Source organism: Macrobrachium nipponense, chromosome 42 (genome assembly GCF_015104395.2).
Source record: "Macrobrachium nipponense isolate FS-2020 chromosome 42, ASM1510439v2, whole genome shotgun sequence".
In the NCBI taxonomy this organism is placed as follows: domain Eukaryota; kingdom Metazoa; phylum Arthropoda; class Malacostraca; order Decapoda; family Palaemonidae; genus Macrobrachium; species Macrobrachium nipponense.
The window spans coordinates 42,116,453-42,137,804 of NC_061103.1; the positions used below are offsets into that span (position 1 = coordinate 42,116,453).

Below are 21,352 nucleotides of genomic sequence, written 5' to 3' on the forward strand. Positions count from 1 at the left end.
TTCACCAACCACCACAACCTGCCAGCTACAAAATAAACAACTCCAATATTAACCACCCACAACTCGGAGCACAACAGCATCTCCTTCGACCAACCACCACAACTGCAGCTCAAAATACCAACTCTAATATTAACCACAATAACTGCAAAACAAACAACAGCATCTCCTTCACCGCGAAGCCACCAAAACAACTGGCAGCTCAAAATACAACTCCCAAAATTAACCCACAATAACTGAACAGACACAAGCCATCTCCTTCACCAACCACCACAAACTGCAGCTCAAAATACAATCTCCAACTATTAACCACCAATAACTGCAACAAAAAAGACCATGCATCCTCCATCACCAACCTCACCACAACCTAAAGCTCAAAAAATCCAACTCCAATATTAACCACCACAACTGCAGCACAAACAGCATCCGCCCATCACCAACCACCACACCTAACAGCAACAAACCAGCATCTCCTCCACCCAACCACCACAACTGCCCAGCTCAAAATATCAAACTCCAATATTAACCCACCACCAACTCTGCAGCAGCAAACAGGCATCTTCATCACCAACCCACCACAAACTGCAGCACCAAACAGCATCTCCTTCATCAACCACCACAACTGCAGCACCAAACACCGCATCTCCTTCACCCCAACCACAACACTGCAGCCTCAAAATACAACTCCAACTATTAACCACAATAACCTGCAAACACAAACAGCATCTCCTTCAACCAACCGCCACAAACTGCATGCAGCTCAAAATACTAACACTCCAATATTAACCACAATAACTGCAACGCCAAACAGCATCTCCCATCACCCAACCACCACAAACTGCAGCTCAAAAATACAACTCCAATATTAACCACAATAACCTGCAACCAAACAAAGCAGATCTCCCTTACCAAACCACCTCACAACCCTGCAGCTCAAATACAACTCCAATATTAACCATCCACAAACTTGCAGCCCAAAACAAACAGCATCCCCTCCCCCATCACCAACCACCACAACTGCAGCACAAAAGCCAATCCCTCCTTCACCAAACACACCAACACTGCAGCTCAAAAATACAACTCCAATAATTAACCACCACAACTGACAGCAACAAACAGCATCCTCCATCACCAACCACCACAACTGCAAGCTCAAAAATACAACTCCATATTTAACCCACAATAACTGCAGCACAAACAGCCATCTCCTTCACCAACCACCACAACTGCAGCTCAAAAATACAACTCCAATATTAACCAAACCACAACTGCAGCCACAAAACAAGCATCATCCATCACCAACCACCACAACTGACAGCCTCAAAATTACAACTCCAATATTAACCACAAAATAAAATGCAGCACAAACAGCATCCCCACATCACCAAACCACCAAAACAACTGCAGCTCAAAATACCAACATCCAATTTATTACCACAATAACTGCAACACAAACAGGCAATCTCCATCACCAACCTACCACAACTGCCAGCTCAAACATACAACTCCAACGTTGTAACCACCACAAACTGCCAGCACAAACAGCATCCCTATCCCCAACCAACCAGAAGTTCCTGCAGCACAAAAACAGCATCTCCACTTCCCAACCAACCGCACAATGGCAGCTCCAAAATCAAAAACAACTCCAATATTCCCAAACACCACAACTGGCAGCGACAAACAGCAATCTTCATCAACCAAACCACCACAACTGCAGGCAACAAACATCATCTCCGTTCACCAACCACCACAACTGCACGCCAAACAAACGCATCTCCTTCACCAACCAACCACAACTGCAGCCTCAAAAATACAACTCCAAATTAAATTACCCACAATAACTGCAACCAACAAACAAGCAGAATCTCTTCACCACCCCACCAACAACTGCAGCCTCAAAATACAACTCCAATATTGAACCGCACAATCAACTGGCAACAGTCAAACAGCCATCCCCATCACCAACCAACCAACTCGGAGCAAAACAAACATGTCATCCCTCCGATCACCAACCACCACAACTGCAGCTCAAATACCAAACCCTCCAATATTAACCACCACAACTGCAGCACAAACAGGCATCTTCATCCACCAACCACCACAACTGCAGCACAAACAGCATCTCCTTCCACCAACCACCTCACAACTGGCAGCTCCAAAATAACAACCTCCAATATTAAACCACCACAACTGCAGCACAAAACACGTCATCCCTTCACCAACCACCTACAAACTGCATCTTCTAAAATACAACTCCAATATTTAACCACAATAACCTGCAACCAAACAACAGCATCTCCTTCACTAACCGCCGACAACCTGCCAAGCCTCTCAAAATACAACTCCAATATTAACCCAACAATAACTGCAAACCACAAACAGCATCTCCATCACCAAACCACCACAACTGCAGCTCAAAATACAACTTACCAATATAACCACAATAACTGGCAACACAAAACAGCATCTCCATCCCCAACCAAACCACCACAACTGCAGCTCAAAATTCAACTCCAATTTAATTAAACCACAATAACTGCAACAAAAACAACAGCAATCTCCATCACAACCAACCACCAACTGCAGCAAAACAAACAGCATCTCCATCACCAACCAACCACAACTGCCAGCACAAACAGCAATTCTCCTTCTCCAACCATCACAAACTGCAGCTCAAAAATACAACCCTCCAATATTGAATACCCCACAACATGCTAGGCACAAACAAGCATCTTATCTTCATCCACCAACCGACCACAACTGCAGCACAAACATCATCTCTTTTCATCTAAACCACCACAACTGCATCTCAAAATACAACTCCAAATTAATTAACCCCACAACTAACTGCAGCACAAACAGCATCTTACCTTCCCAACCAACCAACTACAACTGTCAGCCTCAAAATACAACTCCAATATTAACCCCCTCCCACAACTTGCAGACACAAACAGCATCCTCCATCCAAACCAAACCACAACAACTGCAACACAAACAGTATATCCATCACCAACCTCCACAACTGCATCACAAACAGTATCTCCATCATCAACCAACACAACTGCAAAAGAAACAGTATCTCCATCATCAACCAACACAGCTGCAGCACAAACAGCATCTCCATCACCAACCACCACAAATGCACCACAAACAGCATCTCCATCACCACACAATACAACAGCAAGTCAAACAACAATCCAAATATTAACCACCACAGCTACAGAGCATACATCACCTCCAATCACCACAACTGCAACTAAAACAACAACTCCAGCTTTAACCACCAAATCTGAAGCACAAACCGCATCTCTATTATCAACAAACACAACAGTTGCTCAAACAACAACTACAGTATTAACTACCACAACTACAGTACACATACAAACGGCATCTCAATCACCAACCACCAAAACTGCAACCCAAACAATAACTCCAATACCCACCACGACTGGTGCACAAAGAACAATGATGACCTCAGCACAAACCACATCAACTTCGGAGTCTACAAGCACAACTCGGGTAGCAACCCTAGCAACTACTGCACCTTCTACAGTTACTCATGCACCAACTACAACAACTCTGTCACCATCCAGAACAGTTTTGTTGCCTTCTACTACTCTCTCCCAATTAACAGGTAAGTTTTTTTTCCTATAACACTCATGTTTTGTTTATCTTACAGTTGAAACATAATGGTTTCTACCATACCTTCTCTCTCAATTTGACCTTCAGCTATAACAATGACATTTTGCTTTCATAATTAATGTCTTTCTACTGGGTATATATGAATACTTAGAGAACAATTTTAACATATTTTAATCCTTTAATCCTATGTTAAACCTTCTTAAACTTGGCATTCATTTTTTTATGTAGTAAATAATTATTTTCTTTTTTCATTGCACATGCACACATACATACGCAACATGCACACGTCATCAACGCAATGAAATTAAATTAGAAATTGTAAGCTGAATTATCCAAAGTATTTGAAAACAAGTAAAAAGTGCGTCGGAGTTTCTTCGCCACAATCGATTTTTCTACACACCATATAATCAATGCTACCAAAAATAGATCTAGCTTTCGGTGCTCTCGGTATAATGCTGTATGAGCCGTGGCCCATGAAACATTAAACATGGCTCGGTGGTGGTCTGGCGTATATTGTTGCCAGACGTACGATTATGGCTAACTTTAACCTTAAGTAAAATAGAAACTACTGAGGCTAGAAGGCTGCAAATTGGTATGTTTGTTGGTTGGAGGTTGGATGATCAACATACTAATTTTCAGACCTCTACCCTCAGTAGTTTTCAAGATCCGAGGGCGAGAGAAAAAAGGCAGGATGGACAAATAAAGCCGGCACAATAGTTTTCTTGTCAGAAAACTATAACTAACAAAACGGTTATTTTAATCTTCAATCTTGTCGGAAATTATCATCTTAACCTTTCACCTTATCAGAAATCATCATCTCAACCTTTCATCTCCAGAAATTATCATCTTAACCTTTCATTTAAATTCTGACAATTTCTCCCTCTTACGAATAAAACATCAAAGGAATAAAAAAACGAAATCTTAATAAAAATGAAAATGTATCAAAAGATCAAAAAGGAAAGTTTAATCAAAGGAAACTGATTTTTTAAGAAATGTTGTACCATGTTCGTCTTAGCTACAGTTTGTTGTCTAGGAAAAGAATTATATGCAGGAAGACGCCTGAATTCTGAATTAGAGAGAGAGAGAGAGAGAGAGAGAGAGAGAGAGAGAGAGAGAGAGAGTTAAAATATATAAGTACCATTCTGGTTGTAATATTCTGTGGATTTTTTTAAATATGAAAAAAAATTTTATTTCTTTTTAGGAGAAAAAATTCCCAAATTCGTGAAAGGTGTAACAAAATCTGGAGAGAGAAAGAGTGAAACATTTCACATGTATCAAATCCACTGAAGATTTTGTACTTTATTATGAGAAATTAATAACTTATCCATGTTTAATTATAATAAATAATGAAGTTTTCATTCACGAAAGCTTGACACTAGTTTTATATATACACACATACATACATATCCATAGTCAACACAGACACTACAAAAGGTCTACCCCATAAACAAACACCCCCAACCCCCTTTTCCTTCACTAACACACAATTGAATGTTTCACATAGTATTAACATCTCATAAACACGTCGGCAACTTATCGCACACACATCACAAACTCACAAACTCGTTGAATACAAGTCTATGACTTACATGTAGTCAAAACCAGCATTCGCCAAAGGTTCGTTCTCCACTAACAGTCGTTGACTTGTGTTCAACCCGTTGGTGATATGAATGCAAAAAGATGCCAACATGCTTATATGTTTTACAGTAGCGTGGACGCACTCTTAGGAGACAGTCTTCCCTGTGGTTGGTGGTTGAATTCAGGGTTATTACATTTTTTCTGGGGGGGTTGGTGATTATACGCCATCATGGCTACTAGTAAAATCAGAAAGATTCTGGAATGAGAGAATCGAGCTAAACAACAGGGCAACTGAGGAGAAGACTGAAGAAGGGAAAACACCAAAGTTTGAAAAGCAACCTGGAGTGGGGGACATCGCGGGAGAACCAGAGCTTTCTGATATCGACCTCAACTGAATAGATTTGAAATCTTGAAAGCGATGACGACGATTCTTACGATGTTTTTAAGTGATAATAAAATCAGTGTATGTGACAGTGAAAGTGTTATCCACAAATAGTGATGCAACTGTTGTTTCTTTAGTTTGTGTAAAATTTATACAACTACAAAAAAAAATTAACAATGTGATGGAGTGACTATTATTGTACTAGGTCAGTTCTTAGCCTTATTTTGTATGATACCTACTTGTACTAATGACAGTTATACATATGTATATGGTTTTTGTAATTTAGAATTAGCAGTAAATCGGAGCTGTAACCAAAGGCTGTCCTTAAACCCTTACAATGAGGAAGACTGGAAAATATTGGCGCAACTAAAGTGATTTTCAGCCAGTGTTCTCATTTGGGGGAAGTTCCTTTTTGACAAAAACTGTTTCATACTCTTCTCGTATTCTTGAGCTTCTTTTGCGTTATACTCATTTGCAAAGGTTACCAAAATAAAAAAAATAATAAAATGAAATTTAAAAAAATTATTTAGACCTTCAGAATTTCTCACATACCACATTTCCTGAATCAATCAGAAATCATTTTCACTATCTTCTCGTGAATTGAATCTATCCTCACAAAGTACAATATCCATTACCAGTAAAAGGATACTGGTTATATGAAACACAATTCGTATATGTTTGTGTAGCAGCTAAAAATAACTTCTCCAAAATGTTTCAAGAAAATTTTCATATAATGTATTAGTAGCATGTACATATAAGAGCAAATTACTTAAGTTAATTTCATTTCAATCCTTGCACAATATGGGATTTGGAGGTAATGCTGAAACTCACGATTCCCTTGCATTCAGGCACCTTTAGTTTAAAAGTTGCCGTCGTCGACATAGCGGCAATGTTATAGAATAAATAAATAAATAAATAAGTAAACTAGGAGGCTCACAAGTAAGTATCAACGCTCCCACAGAAATCAAATCTATTCTTTATGGCATACTTACATTCCAGGTCTTCAGAAGCTAATCAGCCACTTTGAAAATGCACTGAACACATTTAAAAGCATTGGCTCCACTTTACGGACTCTAAAGTCAGGCAGGCGGAGAAGGAGCGCCTTGACTTTCAGCGTAAATGCGTCAGTCTCCGAAAGCCTGACAATATCCCCATACTGCGGGCTGCGGGAGACGCTCACAAACACAACAGCAAACGTCATTCATGGGTTAGCTATTTACTTCCAAGGTTTAGACACAAACAGTTCACCCGATGAGGTTGAGTGCATGACTGACTTGTTGACGGAAATCAAGACGCAGTTGGCAAACGGATCAATCACTGTTGAGGAGAGTGAGATTGACAGTCTCTTAGCTCAAATCAAAAGTACCACCAGCGCAATGGAAGCTGTGATCGCCAGTTTGGAAACGCTGATATCAGCCACAGGTAACGCAATACGCACGACGAAAGATTTGTGCTCCCAGTTTGGAATTTTTCAATGACATTTCACTATACTCGATTTTTCTCCATCTGTCCACCTGCCTGTGGTGCTCGTGAATGGTAACACTGCGTCCCGGGCTTTAAATAGTTACGCTGTGTAAATAAAAGGATACCTTGGTGTACATTTACAACTGAAAAGTATTTTAATAATTTACTGTATGCGAATTACACTATTAATATTCGATTAAAACACTTTTCAGTTGCAAATATACACCCAGATATCCTTTTATTTACCTAAAACTTACACATAGCGTAACTATTTAAAGCCCAGGACGCAGCGTTACCATGCACGAGCGCCACAGGCAGGTGGACAGAAGGAACAAAACCGAGTATAGTAATAAAAAGTGGACTCTTAATAAGACAACAGCACAATCATTAAATTCAGGATTGTAAATTTGACCAAATATTAACATCCATGATTCAGTGAAAAATAACTGTATCACTTATTAAAACTTTTCCATGGCAATCAGAGGCAAGGAAGGTAGATACAGACAAAAGGTGAATTTCAAACTTGTTTGCCAAAATTATATTTTAGTCCTCTTCCCCAGCTAACTCTTCAGGCAATACTTGAAACGAAGAGTCATTATTTCTTGTCTCTATGAGTGAGGTAGAGTTCATTTTCCTTATCTGCATCAGAAACCAGATGTCCACCATAATGTTGAAAAAGATATGGTAAGGAGATGGACCAACTGGTCCATCTCCTTACCAGATAGGCCAAATGAGGCCTGAGATAACAGCACAGAAAAATAAAATGTAAGATGTTTATCACCAAATGTACAAGAGCATTCTATGAAAGTTTTCACATAAGATTACCATCGCTTAATAACTACTGACTGTTACTTGCCAGTCTGTCACCAATTACTTGACCTTACAACCACCTTCTTAACAGTAAAAATAATTATCATTTTCTCTTGGCTTTACTCTACTGGACTGGAGAGGATTTGACTAGGAAAAAGCAAAACAAATGAGGCAAAATAAAAATATTTCAAATAACTTAACATTCATGATTACTAAGTGCATAGAAAGTTCTTCCTTTAATTTTAGGTATCTTAACATAACCGAGAATAATTTAAATACCTTAAGCAAAATCTCACAATACAAAACAATAACTATCTATCATTTATTTTCATAACAGCATCCACAACACCAGTATCAACACAGGCACCAACCACAACCACTCCAGTACAAACCACAACTCAAGCTCCAACCACACAAACTCCATCACCAACCTCTAAAACTCCAGCACCAACTACCACTTCAGTTTCCATCACTGTACCTCAGTCATCGACCACTACAATGTCATCACCAATGCCTACTGCTCCATCATTGAACATAACAACTCCATCACAAACAACAATTACTTCATCAACAACTATAACTTTAGCTCCAACCACAAAAACAAAATCACCAACCAAAACTCCCTTACCAACTACAAATCGAGCTCCAATCACAACTCCATCACCAACTACTCTAGCTCAAACCACAACAACATTATCACAAACTTCAGCTCTAACTCCATCATCAACCACAAAAACTCGCTCATCAACTTCAACTCTAACTCCAACACCAACCACAATAACTCCCTCAACAACTTCAACTCTAACTCCAACACCAACCACAATAACTCCCTCAACAACTTCAACTCTATCTCCAACCACCTCAAGTCCATCACCAACCACAAAATCTCCCTCAAAAATTTCAACTCTAACTCCATCATCAGCCATAAAAACTCCCTCAAGAACTTCAACTCTAACTCCATCACCAACCACAATAATTCCCTCAACAACTTCTACTCTATCTCCAACCACCTCAACTCCATCACCAACCACAAAAACTCCCTCAACAACTCATCTAACCTCTATCACACCACAAAAAACGCCCCTCAACACTAACTCTAATCTCAACCACTCAACATCACAACCACAAAAATCCCTAAATAACCTTCAACTCTATCCAAATCAACCACACAAAAACTCTCTCAACCCAAACCTCAACTCTACCTCCCTAATCAATCACGTATTGCTTGGGCATCTCCTGTTATAACAACTCTAGCTCCAACCACAAGTTCATTACCAATCACAACTCTAATGACAACTAGAATTCCATTCTCAGACACTATGAATTCAGGGTCAAATATTTCAGCTGCACCAGCAACTATTAAAACTCCATCAGTAACTACTACAACTCCATCATCAACCACTAATTTCTCAGCTCTTTACACAACCCAAACACCAAAGTCAACTGCAGCACCAAGCACTAAAACAGATCAAATCACAACCCAAACAACAACTCCAGTTCCATCCATTGCCACTCACACTCTGGTGTCGACCATAACAGCAGCAGCCATAGCCACAACCCCAGCTCCTATCAATTGGCTGTCAGGTAGGTCTTCGAGCACGTTTTTCTGAATGGTAAATAAGAGATTTCATACACCAAATACATCAGTACATTTTATCTACTTTAGCTGTTAGAATATGTCAATGAATTTATGTAAGTTTAACCTTTGAATTACCTAAAGGAATACGAAATACGAAGAAAATATAAAAAAACATTTCATTCATTTTGATCTATGGAGAAAATGCATAGGATATATCTAATGTGTTCATTAACACAAAGGAGTACAGACGAGTTTAATCCAAACTACGAGGGAACTTTCCAATACCAATTTTCAAAAAGATCAAGGTGGCCCTGTTTTCTCTGAGCCATCCAGAGAAAACAGGATCACCTTACATGCCAAGTTGAAGAGAACATCAGCACCAAGCATCAAGAGATCTCTGGATGTTGGAATTTGCAAAGTATATCCTACCAAAGGAACTCAAAATCTTAGGTACTTCAAATGGATTCAGAAGAGGTTCTAAGACATAAGTAAAACAAAAGAGCAATTGATATAAATATCATTTCATGTTTGTACACATGTTTCTTGTATGTGCTATTCTTTCAATGACATAAATTCTATAGGTAATTCTTATTCCCACTTTACAGACTCAAAAAATCAAGGCACTCCAAAGTGGTAAAGCCTGCTACAAATGACAATACAACTCTTGCAGTTTACATATGACAATTTAAATCTCAGCACAGACCATTTCAATGACTATATTATTCTGGGATTCAACATTCAAAGAAGTTTGCAAATATCTTCATTTTTTCAGAAAACATAAAGGCAGCACACAGGTTGCGGGCAACATACCACTAGTGGGGATGTCATAGAATTGATGTTTCCACAGTTTCATTTGATTATAATAACTTCTATTTCTTTTCACTTCACATGGAACTAAAGTGATTCATCTATTGTGTAACTCGTGTCGAGTAACAATGCAACTAATGTAATCAATAATTTCTCCACTCATTCCTTATTCTCTTGTAATCATTGCAGCGATTTGGGTAATTTGTCATCACGAATTTCCTATTTGATAAATGTGATGCATTTCTCCTATGGTCAAATGTTTTTCAAAAACAACTGTCCAACGCTGACAGTCCAAGCTTATCAACGTAAGTGCCTCCTGCTGCCATTTTCAAAAAAGCAATTATGGCGATGCATTCATCAATGGAGTAATTTACTAAGAAAGGGGAAATATATACAATTACCATCAGACTATCTCCCAGGATCTTTAGTATTTCTCAAGCACAGAGATTTCGCCATCTGAGAGGCAAATGTGTTCCAAATTGACCAAAGAAAAAAAATGGCACAGATGAGTTTATAAAGAGAAAAGGCACAAAATAAGAACGAATTCTAAAAGTACATAAAGAATCTTGTCTACTTGAACTTTCTGTTCCATATTTCTACTTTTCCGACGGCTCGATCCATCAGTTTACCCCTCCATTCATCTCCTCTTGCCTTCTGTTACTTTCCAGCTGCTCAAAGGTTGCTCAACTCTGCTAGGACTGCGCGAGGTCTTTTGCAGAGATTAGCTACAGTAGCGCACGGTGAAACAGGACCAAGGCTAAGGAGGAGCGCACTGGCGTTCAATGTCGACACATCCGTTCCTGGAAACCTAACAATATCGCCATACTGTGGGCTGGAAGATTCAGTCACAGGCACCACACTAAACATCAGCAACATGTTAGTCACTTACTTCAAAAACATACAAGCGAGCAGTTCGCCCGATGAGGTTGAGTGCATGACTGGTCTGCTCGAGGCAATTGTTCAGAAGGCAGAGAGTGGGGAAATACACCTCGGGGCAGACGAACCTCTGGCTGCAGAAATCGACAGTGCTATCGGAATATTGTCCAATCTTGTCAGTGAACTGGAACAACGACTGTCAACAGGTTAGGAGATTCCAAAGATTGCTAGACTATTATAGCAGTACACATGGAAATTTCAACTTTGCACGGAAAAAAGTACCTCTGTGCATATAAGACCATAAGAAAAAATGATGAACAAAGCTAATAGCACAGGTTTTTCATTTGAAAATCCCTCATTCAGATAACACAAAACCAAATATGAAAAGATATGCCATCAAAATATTTTTAGAAAAAGACAAAAGTCTGTCTGTCATAAGCTTCCTTCTATTTTCGCTCTGATAAAATGCAGATATTTACCCAGCAAAAAAAAAAAAAAAAAAAAAAAAAAAAAACAAAAAAACAAAAAACAGAATGTTGATGTAGAGATGAAAACTACGTTAAACTCACAAGGGTAAAAAAAACAGCATTCATAAATATATTCTTTTCGTTGTAGTTAATTCAGAGCATGAAAATCTAATTATTTCTTTGGGAGGAATACTGTTATGGTCATTAAACTCTTTCTAATACATCAATAAATTACTAGTCATTTTAGATACAAGAAAAATCTCAAAGGAAACATGAAGGTAATAAATTGCATACACTACCTCCTACTTACAAGTTATCATTTATTTTCACAGCAGTTTCTACCTCAACTCCGTCATCAACAATGACCATGCCACCTCAAACAACATCCACAACTCCAACCACCCAAACTCCATCTCCAACCACAACAACTCAATCACCAACAACAACAACTCAATCACCTACCACAACAACCCCTGCAGCAACCACAACAAATTCATCTCCAACCACAACAACCCCTGCAGCAACCACAACTTCATCAACAACCACAACAATGCTTGCAGCAACCACAACTACGCTTGCAGCAACCCCAACAACTCAATCACCAAACACAACAACCCCTTCAGCAGCAACAACAACGCCTACAGCAACCACAACTCGAACACCAACAAAAACAACAACCCCTGCAGCACCCACAACAAATCCATCTCCAAACACAACAAATCAAACACCAAACATAACATCTCCATCTCTAACCACAAAAACCCCTGCAGCAAACAAAACCACTCCATCACCAACTACAACAATGCCTGCAGCAACCACAATGACTTCATCTCCAACCACGAAACCTCTTGTAGCAACCACAACAACTTCATCTCCAACCACAACAACCCCTGCAGCAAATACAACTCCTGCAACAACCACCATAACTCAATCACCAACTACAACAACGCCTGCAGCAACAACAACAACCCATAGAGCATCCAAAGCAACTCAAACACCAACCACAACAACACCTCCCGCAACTATAAAAACACCTGCGGCAACCACAAAAACTCAATCATCAACCACAACTACGCCTGCAGCAACCACAAAAACTTCATCTACAACCACAACAACTCCTGCAGCAACCACAACTTCACCTTCAACGACAACAGCCCCTCCAGTAACCACAACTTCATCTCTAACCACAACAACGCCTGTAACAACCACAACTCCTGCAACAACCACCACGACTCAATCACCAACCACAAAACCTACAGCAACCACAACATCTTCATCTTCAACCACAACAACCCCGTCAATAACCACCACCACTCAATCACCAACTACAACAACGCCTGCAGCAACCACAAAAACTTCATCTCCAACCACAGCTACCCCTGCAGCAACCACAACTCAGTCACCAACAACAACAACTCCTGCAGCAACCACAAAAACTTCATCTCCAACTACAACAACCCCTGCAGCAACCAGAGCAACACCAGCAGCAACCACAACTTCATCTCCAAATACAACAACAATTCAATCACTAACCACAACACCTGCAGCAACCACAACAACCCCTACAGCAACCACAACAATCCCTACAGCAACCACCACAACTCAATCACCAACCACAAATATGCCTGCAAAAATCACTACAACTTCATCTCCAACAACAACAACAACAACCCCTGCAGCAACCACAACAACTCTATCACCAACCACAACAACTCCAGCAGCAACCACTAAAACTTCATCTCCAACAACAAAAACCTCTGCATTAACCACAACTCAAATACCAACCACAACAACGCCTGCAGCAACCACCAGAACTTCATCTCCAACCAAAACCACCCCTACAGCAACCATAACAACTCAACCACCAACCACAATAATTCCTGCAGCAACCACCACAACTTCATCTCCAACCACAACAACTCCTGCAGCAACTACAACAACTCAATCACCAACCTCAACAACACCTGCAGCAACCAAAACAACTTCATCTGCAACCACAACAACTCAATCACCAACCTCAACAACACCTGCAGCAACCAGAACAACTTCATCTCCAACCACAACAACTCCTGCAGCAACCACAACTCAATCACCAATCACAACAACTCCTGCAGCAACCACAACAACTTCAGCTCCAACCACAACTCAATCACCAACCACAACAATGCCTGAAGCAACCACAACAACCTCTTCTCCAACCACAACAACACCTGCAGAAACCACCACAACTTCATCTACAACCACAACAACCCCTGCAGAAACCATAACAACTCAATCACTAACCAAAAAAACTCCTGTATTAAACACAACAACTTCATTTCCAATCACAACAACCCCTGCAGCATCCACAACAACTCAATCAGCAACCACAACTACGCCAGCAGCAACCACCACATCTTCATCTCCGACCACAAAAACTCCTACAGCAACCACTACAACTTCACCTCCAACCACAATAACCCCTGAAGCCACCACAACAACTCAATTATCAACCACAGCTACACCCGAGGCAACCACTACAGCTTCTTCTATAACCACAACAACTCCTACAGCAACCACAAAAACTTCATCTCCAACCACAACAATTTCATATACAACCACAGCAACCCCTCCAGCAACGACCACAACTTCATCTCCAACCAAAACAACCCCTGCAGCAACCACAAATCAATCACCAACCACAACAACTCCTGCAGCAACCACAACTCCATCATCAAACACTACAACTCAATTGTCAACCAAACAACAACTCCTGCAGCAACCACTACAACTCAATCACCAACCACCAAAACAGATCCCATGCAGCATCCCACTACACTCAATCCCCAACCACAACAACCCCTGCAGCATCCACTACAACTCAATCCCCAACCACAACAACCCCTGCAGCATCCACTACAACTCAATCCCCAACCACCACAACCCCTGCAGCAACCACTACAACTCAATCCCCAACCACTACAACTCAATCCCCAACCACAACAACCCCTGCAGCATCCACTACAACACAATCTCCAACCACTACAACTCAATCCCCAACCACCACAACCCCTGCAGCATCCACTACAACTCAATCCCCAACCACAACAACCCTGCAGCATCACTACCAACTCAAGGCCCCAACCACAACCAACCCTCAGCATCCACTACAACTCAATCAACAACCCCAACAACCCAAAACCCCCCACCTGCAGCATCACTACAACTCAATCCCCAACCACAACCCCTTCCACGCAGCATCCACTAAAAAACCCCAACCTCAATCCCCAACACCACACCCCGTGCAGCAACCACTACCAACCTCATAGCCCCAACCCCACCCCACTTTGCCACCTGAAACAGCACCACTACAAACTAACCAACCCCCTAAACCCAAAACCCCTGCAGCAACACACTACAAACTCAAATACCCAACCACCACAACCCCGCAGCATCCACTAAAACCCCAACCTCATCCCCAACCCACCACAACCCCTGCAGCATCCACTACAACTCAATCCCCAACCACAACAACCCCTGCCAGCAACCACTACAACTCAATCCCCAACCACCACAACCCCTGCAGCATCCACTACAACTCAATCCCCAACCACCACAACCCCTGCAGCAACCACTACAACTCAATCCCCAACCACAACAACCCCTGCAGCAACCACTACAACTCAATCCCCAACCACAACAACCCCTGCAGCATCCACTACAACTCATTCCTCAACCACAACAACCCCTGCAGCAACCACTACGACTCAATCCCCAACCACAACAACCCCTGCAGCATCCACTACAACTCATTCCTCGACCACCACAACCCCTGCAGCAACCACAACAACTCAATCCCCAACCACAACAACCCCTGCAGCAATCACTCCCAAAAACTCAGTCCTCAAACCCACAAAACAACCCCTGCAGCAACCACTACAACTCAAAATCCCCCAACCCCAACAAACCCCTTCAGCACCCACTAAAACTCATTCCTGAACAACACAACTGCAGCAACCACAACAACTCAATCACCAACATCAACCAACATCTTGCAGCAAATGCTGCAGGCAACCACTAACCAACCTCCCAATCCCAACCCCACCACAAGAAACCCTGCGCGATCCAACTAAACCAACCTCAAACTCCCCAACCCGACCAACCAACCCCTGCAGCAACCATCCAACTACCCAACCTCAATCCCTAAACCCCAACAACAACCCCTGCGCAACCACTACAAACTCCCAATCCCCAAACCCACCACCAACCCCTGCAGCCATTCCTAACCCACTCAATCCCCAACCCCCAACCACACCCCTGCAGCAACCACTAACCCCAACCTCAATCCTCAATCAACCCAACCACCCCTGCGTAACCCTAACCCAACCTCCCATCCCCAACCAACCCAACCAACCCCTGCAAGGCAATCCAACTAACCCCAACCTCATTCCTCAACCCAAACCAACAACCCCTGCCAGCAACCACTAAACGACCTCATCCCCCCTACAACCAAACCCCTGCAGCATCCACTACAACTCAATTCCCTCCGAACCACCACAACCCCTGCAGCAACCACAACAACTCAATCCCCAACCACAACAACCCCTGCAGCATCCACTACAACTCATTCCTCAACCACAACAACCCCTGCAGCAACCACTACAACTCAATCCCCAACCAACCCCCAAACAACCGCCCTTTCAAGCAACCACTACAAACTCCCAATTCCTGAACCACCAACAACCCCTGCAGCCAACAACAACCCCTCAATCAACCCCAAACGCTCAACAACCCCAATCTGCCAGCAAATGCATCTCCATTGCCAACTACAACCCCAGCAGCAACTACAGCTATATCATTAACCACGACACCCCTACAGCAACTACAACAACATCACTGTCCACAACTACATCATTAACCATAACAAGTTCTACAGCAACCACAACAACTCTATCACAAACCACAACAACATCTGCAGCAACCACAACAACTCCACCACTAACCACAACAACTCCACCACCAACCACAACAACCCTTGCAGCAACCACAGCAAATCCATTAACAACCACATCAACCCTTGCTCCAACCACAATAACTCCATCTTCAACAACAACCCCTGCAGCAAACACAACTCAATCACCAACCACAACAACCCTTGCACCAACCACAACTACTCCATCACTAAATATGTCTCCATCACTAACCACAACTACATCACCATCCACATCCACCCCAGCTCAAACTACAACATCCTCAGCTATAACCACAACAACAACCCTTTCCCCGACACCAACCACAACAGCAGCAGCTCCAACTACAACTCAAGCATCAACCATAGCCCCAGCTCCTTCCACAACCACTCCAACTCCAACTACTACCATCTCAGGTAGGTTTTCTCCCCATCACATACGTCACGAAATTTTCCAAAGTATTTGCGATATGATTACGGACTGTGTAAGTATATATATTTCAGTCTTCGTTTCGCAGTAATGGGACTTATAAAAATGCAAATTATATACATTTATACTTACATATGTAAGTATACTGAAGGAAGCGTCAAATTTTGCTCGCTTGAATTTTGTGGAGAAGAAATTTTTTAGATGTAACTGAAATTGTGACAGATGTGTAATATAAATTTTAATTACTTGTCATAAAGAGGAAATGGTGCAGACGTATCAAGACTACTTAATGAGTACATCTGCTTCAATATGATAATGATTTTCAAGAAAGGCCTGGTAAGTTTCAAGGTAACAGACAGGGAAAACTGGACTAAATCTGGTACTACAATTCCTCAAAATCAGTTTCAACCGAATTACAAAAAGCAATTAGATTTTACAGAGAAAAAAGAATTTGCTTTAATACTTATAAGTACATCATCAGCGAAATTTTAAAAAAAAACGTGTGTGTGCTAAATGTATTAAACTGCAAGAAGTTAGAATATCAAAGAAACTTCCAAACGTTTAATGTACCTGCTACTACAATAATATTATGCATCTTGCATTTTAAACTGCACTTTTAGAATGTAAATATCTATTGTAATAAAAATATTATGTTATTACGTAAGAACATAAAATTATTTAAGCAAAATAAAAAAAATGGAAAGGCGCTAACCTTTACCCTCCAGGTACCACATATTGACTTTAACACATGGGTCCTTGACGGGTAATGGGTATATGCCATAGATATTTTGCAATTTGATTTCATGCCGGCAAAATATAATTTTTTTTTTCTTTTTTCTATTTTGGAACAACTGACTCATTGGAAACAATCTTCTGGCGTGGCAAATATTATTACTTCCTTTGTCCTTTCCTGAGTAATTTCTAGTGAAAGCGCCATCATCTGTTTTTACTTATTTAACCTTACACAGAAAACTGAAATCACTCTCTTTCCTAATGTAAAATTTTACTTATTACAACAGGTAAATACCCATTACACCTATTCTTCTTTCATTCTACGGCAAATTCTAAATGCAAAACTATTCCATAGTTTGTAAACTTCACTTGAAAAAATCAGAGAATAAACCTTGAAATAAATACTGACATTTATCTTCAAAAATTTATAAATGAACTTGATTTTGCATCATCTGACTGGATACAGGTATAAAATTCCAATCGCTGACTACAGGAGAAAATTTCAAACCAAAGAAAATATTTATTTATCAGCTGGTTCCTTGGTGAGATCAACAAGAAAATTACCTTTGTACAAAAAAAATTATTACAAGAAAAGCATGATTTTCTCGTGCATACAAAATTAAGCTTAGTTCTGATACAGCCAGATTACCTGCGATGGAGTTATGTGTAAATCATAGGATAATATAATGACAAGTTTATCAAGGAAGGAAATGGTAATTCCTAACAGTTAATAACTTTATTTTCACACTTTTCAGTTACACTAACCAAAAGCAAACTCTAAAAGTAAAATTCGATTTTCTCAAATCTACAGAGGAAATTTTCAAATGCCATCTGATTATCTCCATTTCTCTACTTTTATCAAACAAGGATTTTTTCCTAGAACTCACAGTCACAAGGACCTTGCAAAATTATGTTTCTAACATTCTTTCAAATTATCTTTGTGATTTTAAATTACCTTGGTGTCCACATGTCAAAACATGTTTTTAAGAGGAATCTAGTTTTACTAATTGGATTTAAAAGAATCTTAACTCAAATTATTATGAAGAGTTATTCTTTGTTTCCCAGGTTTACTAAACCCAGAGGCAAATTCCTGAGTTGCATACCAGTATTACCATGCCCCTAAGTTAGGTTAGGTTGGGTTGGGTTTGGTTATTCTAGATTACTACCTCTATAGTTAGTTCTCAAGATATGGCGTTCCGCTCTTTTCAGGGAAAAGTCCTGTTAGTCAGTTTCATTTCTGGAATATTCAACCCGGAGCTTCTTGCTGATGTCTAAAAAGTTTATTGATATTACCACCTCCAACAAAAGACCTATATGTTTAGGAGGCATTCTAAGTCTCATTTCTGGTTCACAAAGCAAAGAATATAAAAACAAAAAAGCTTACATGAGTTTCAAACAAATTTTACATATAAAATAGTCTTCAACGTGTCTCAATGTTTTGGCTATGTGGACTCTTGGCTCAGGAGCCTCAATGTTTTGAAAAATACTCCAGTCATCAACTTACTCCGCCACTCATTTCCTTTTCCTTCATTTGGTTCTCAGCTCAACAGAGGTTGCTCGCAATCTTTAATAGAGCACTAGGCCTATTAGGGAGGATGGCTGCGAGATTCAGAGGCCAGTCAGGGAAGAGACACAAAAGGAATGCCTTGAACTATAGCATAGATACATCAGTTTCTGGAAACCTGACGATATCACCATACTGTGGTGTGCAAACTTCAGTCACAGGCTCCACTGCAGAGGTCATCAGCACTTTAGTTGATTACTTCAACAATTTACAAACAAGCACTTCACCTGATGAAGCTGAATGCATGACTTTATTGCTCTCAGAAGTAGTTAAAAAGTTGGAGAGTGGAGAAATCGCTAATGTTACAGATGGGGCTTTGGTAGTCAAAATCGACAACGCTATCTTGGTGCTATCTACACTTATACAACAACTGGAAGGACAAGCGTCAACAGGTAAAGAAATTGCGAATGTTGGCTTGAAATTCTTAGCGTACAAGAAAGAGAAAGCAAACTACTGGCAGCAATAGTTCATTTCAACATTTGGAAACCACATGGTAAATAATACTTCTATAAATTCATCTCTCATGCATATAAATCTACCTACAGGAATGGTTTCACCTTAGTTAGGAGTCAAGTATATTAAATAACTAAATTATTAAGGCCTCCTCCAGAGCAATTCTTAAAATATTCCATTAGAAGTCTTCTTGAATGTTGCCCTTCAAAGATGTCCCCTAATAGACTGACACGGTTTACCCCATAAAAAAGAAAAGACAAAAACTTGTAATACCGTGTGAAACCCCTATTGGTCATTTTCTTAAAAATTGATCATAAGAGATATCTATTTCAGTTTGTCACACTAATTGTATCAACCTAACACTTACAAAACTATATATAATTGTATCAACCTAACACTTACAAAACTATATATAGCTGTTTCCTGGTTATTCTAAGAATGCTCCTACCAGGGCCAAGAACAAAAACAAGAATGTCTAGGTAATACTGATAGTATGAAGTAATTATATTTTTGACTGTGTAGCTTTCTGAGTGTTGGAAGGGACTAGCAGTAGCCAACAGTGACCCCAAAAATATTATAATTTTTTATGGCATAAGAAAGTCCAAGTAGCTTATTTACACTGCCCCAGTACACTTTCTCATAAAAGGGTCTGATTCAAATTTGATTTTAAAAAGTTGTAGAAATTCTTGCCTGGTAACCAGTCCTAACAAAAGAAAAACATTTGCTCCAATATTCCATCCATTTTAATAAATATTATTCTGTTCTATAATTTTCTTATCTATATTCTTTTATTTAAATGAAAAGAAATTTGTTAGGAATGAGATACATTTCAGGTAGAACTGTGAATATTTAAATACTTATATAAATAATGTCTACATTCAATTGAGGATTGTGTAACAATAGTTTTAACCCCACTCACTGAAAACATGCCCTTCAACCAAAAATATAAGGAACTCGACGAAATTTTAAATTATTTACTTAATAAGAATGTCTCAGGTGATATGGAAAATATGACCAGCATCTAATGTCTCATGTTCACCATTTACCATTTATTTTCTCAGCAGCCTCTACCACAACTTCATCGCCAACCACCACAACTCAGTTGCCAACAACTACATCTCAATCACTAACTACTACAACTCCATCACCAACCACTACAACTACATCACCAACAACTACTACAGCAACCACAACTCAATCACCAACCACAGCAACCACAAAATCCACGGCAGCAACCACAACAACTACATTATTAACCACAACAAAAACCCCTTCATCAACAACTGTTGCAACCACAACTACTCCATCACCAACTACAACAACTCCATCACTAACCACAACAACCCCTGCTGAAACCACAACAACTCAATCACCAACCACAACAACTGCATCTCCAACCACAACAACCCCTGCTGCAACCACAACACCTCCATCTCCTACCACAACAACCCCTGCAGCAACCACAACAACTCCATCTCCAACCACAACAACCCCTGCTGCAACCCCACTCAATTCAACCACAACAACCGACATGTGGAACCACACAACTCAATCCCCAACACAACAAACCCTGCTGGAACCACAACAACTCCATCACTAACCACAACAACCCCTGCTGAAACC

General features: G+C 40.3%; 2 protein-coding genes across 2 annotated transcripts; both read left to right on the plus strand.

Moving 5' to 3' along the window:
• Positions 1–1,615: 1,615 nt before the first annotated feature.
• LOC135213350 (mucin-2-like) lies at positions 1,616–9,118 on the plus strand. The gene is made up of 4 exons (XM_064247327.1): positions 1,616–1,714; positions 2,851–3,631; positions 6,827–7,021; positions 8,211–9,118. Exons 1-4 carry the CDS (start codon positions 1,616–1,618, stop codon positions 9,116–9,118), a joined length of 1,983 nt encoding a protein of 660 aa, XP_064103397.1.
• A 2,845-nt stretch (positions 9,119–11,963) lies between these two features.
• LOC135213351 (mucin-2-like) lies at positions 11,964–21,329 on the plus strand. Its single transcript, XM_064247328.1, has 6 exons — positions 11,964–14,335; positions 14,397–14,883; positions 15,083–15,510; positions 16,105–16,967; positions 19,432–19,668; positions 20,794–21,329. Exons 1-6 carry the CDS (start codon positions 11,964–11,966, stop codon positions 21,327–21,329), a joined length of 4,923 nt encoding a protein of 1,640 aa, XP_064103398.1.
• Positions 21,330–21,352: the final 23 nt, after the last annotated feature.

Coding starts and splice junctions, on each gene's coding strand:
- LOC135213350 (XM_064247327.1), top strand. CDS start 1,616: ATGGCAGCTCCAAAATCAAAAACAACTCCAATATTCCCAAACACCACA. Junction 1,715..2,850: donor CCAAACCACCACAACTGCAG/GCAACAAACATC, acceptor AACTAACTGCAG/CACAAACAGCATCTTACCTT. Junction 3,632..6,826: donor TACTCTCTCCCAATTAACAG/GTAAGTTTTTTT, acceptor TTTACTTCCAAG/GTTTAGACACAAACAGTTCA.
- LOC135213351 (XM_064247328.1), top strand. CDS start 11,964: ATGACCATGCCACCTCAAACAACATCCACAACTCCAACCACCCAAACT. Junction 15,511..16,104: donor CCCACAAAACAACCCCTGCA/GCAACCACTACA, acceptor AAACCCCTGCAG/CATCCACTACAACTCAATTC. Junction 16,968..19,431: donor TCCAACTACTACCATCTCAG/GTAGGTTTTCTC, acceptor TGCAAACTTCAG/TCACAGGCTCCACTGCAGAG.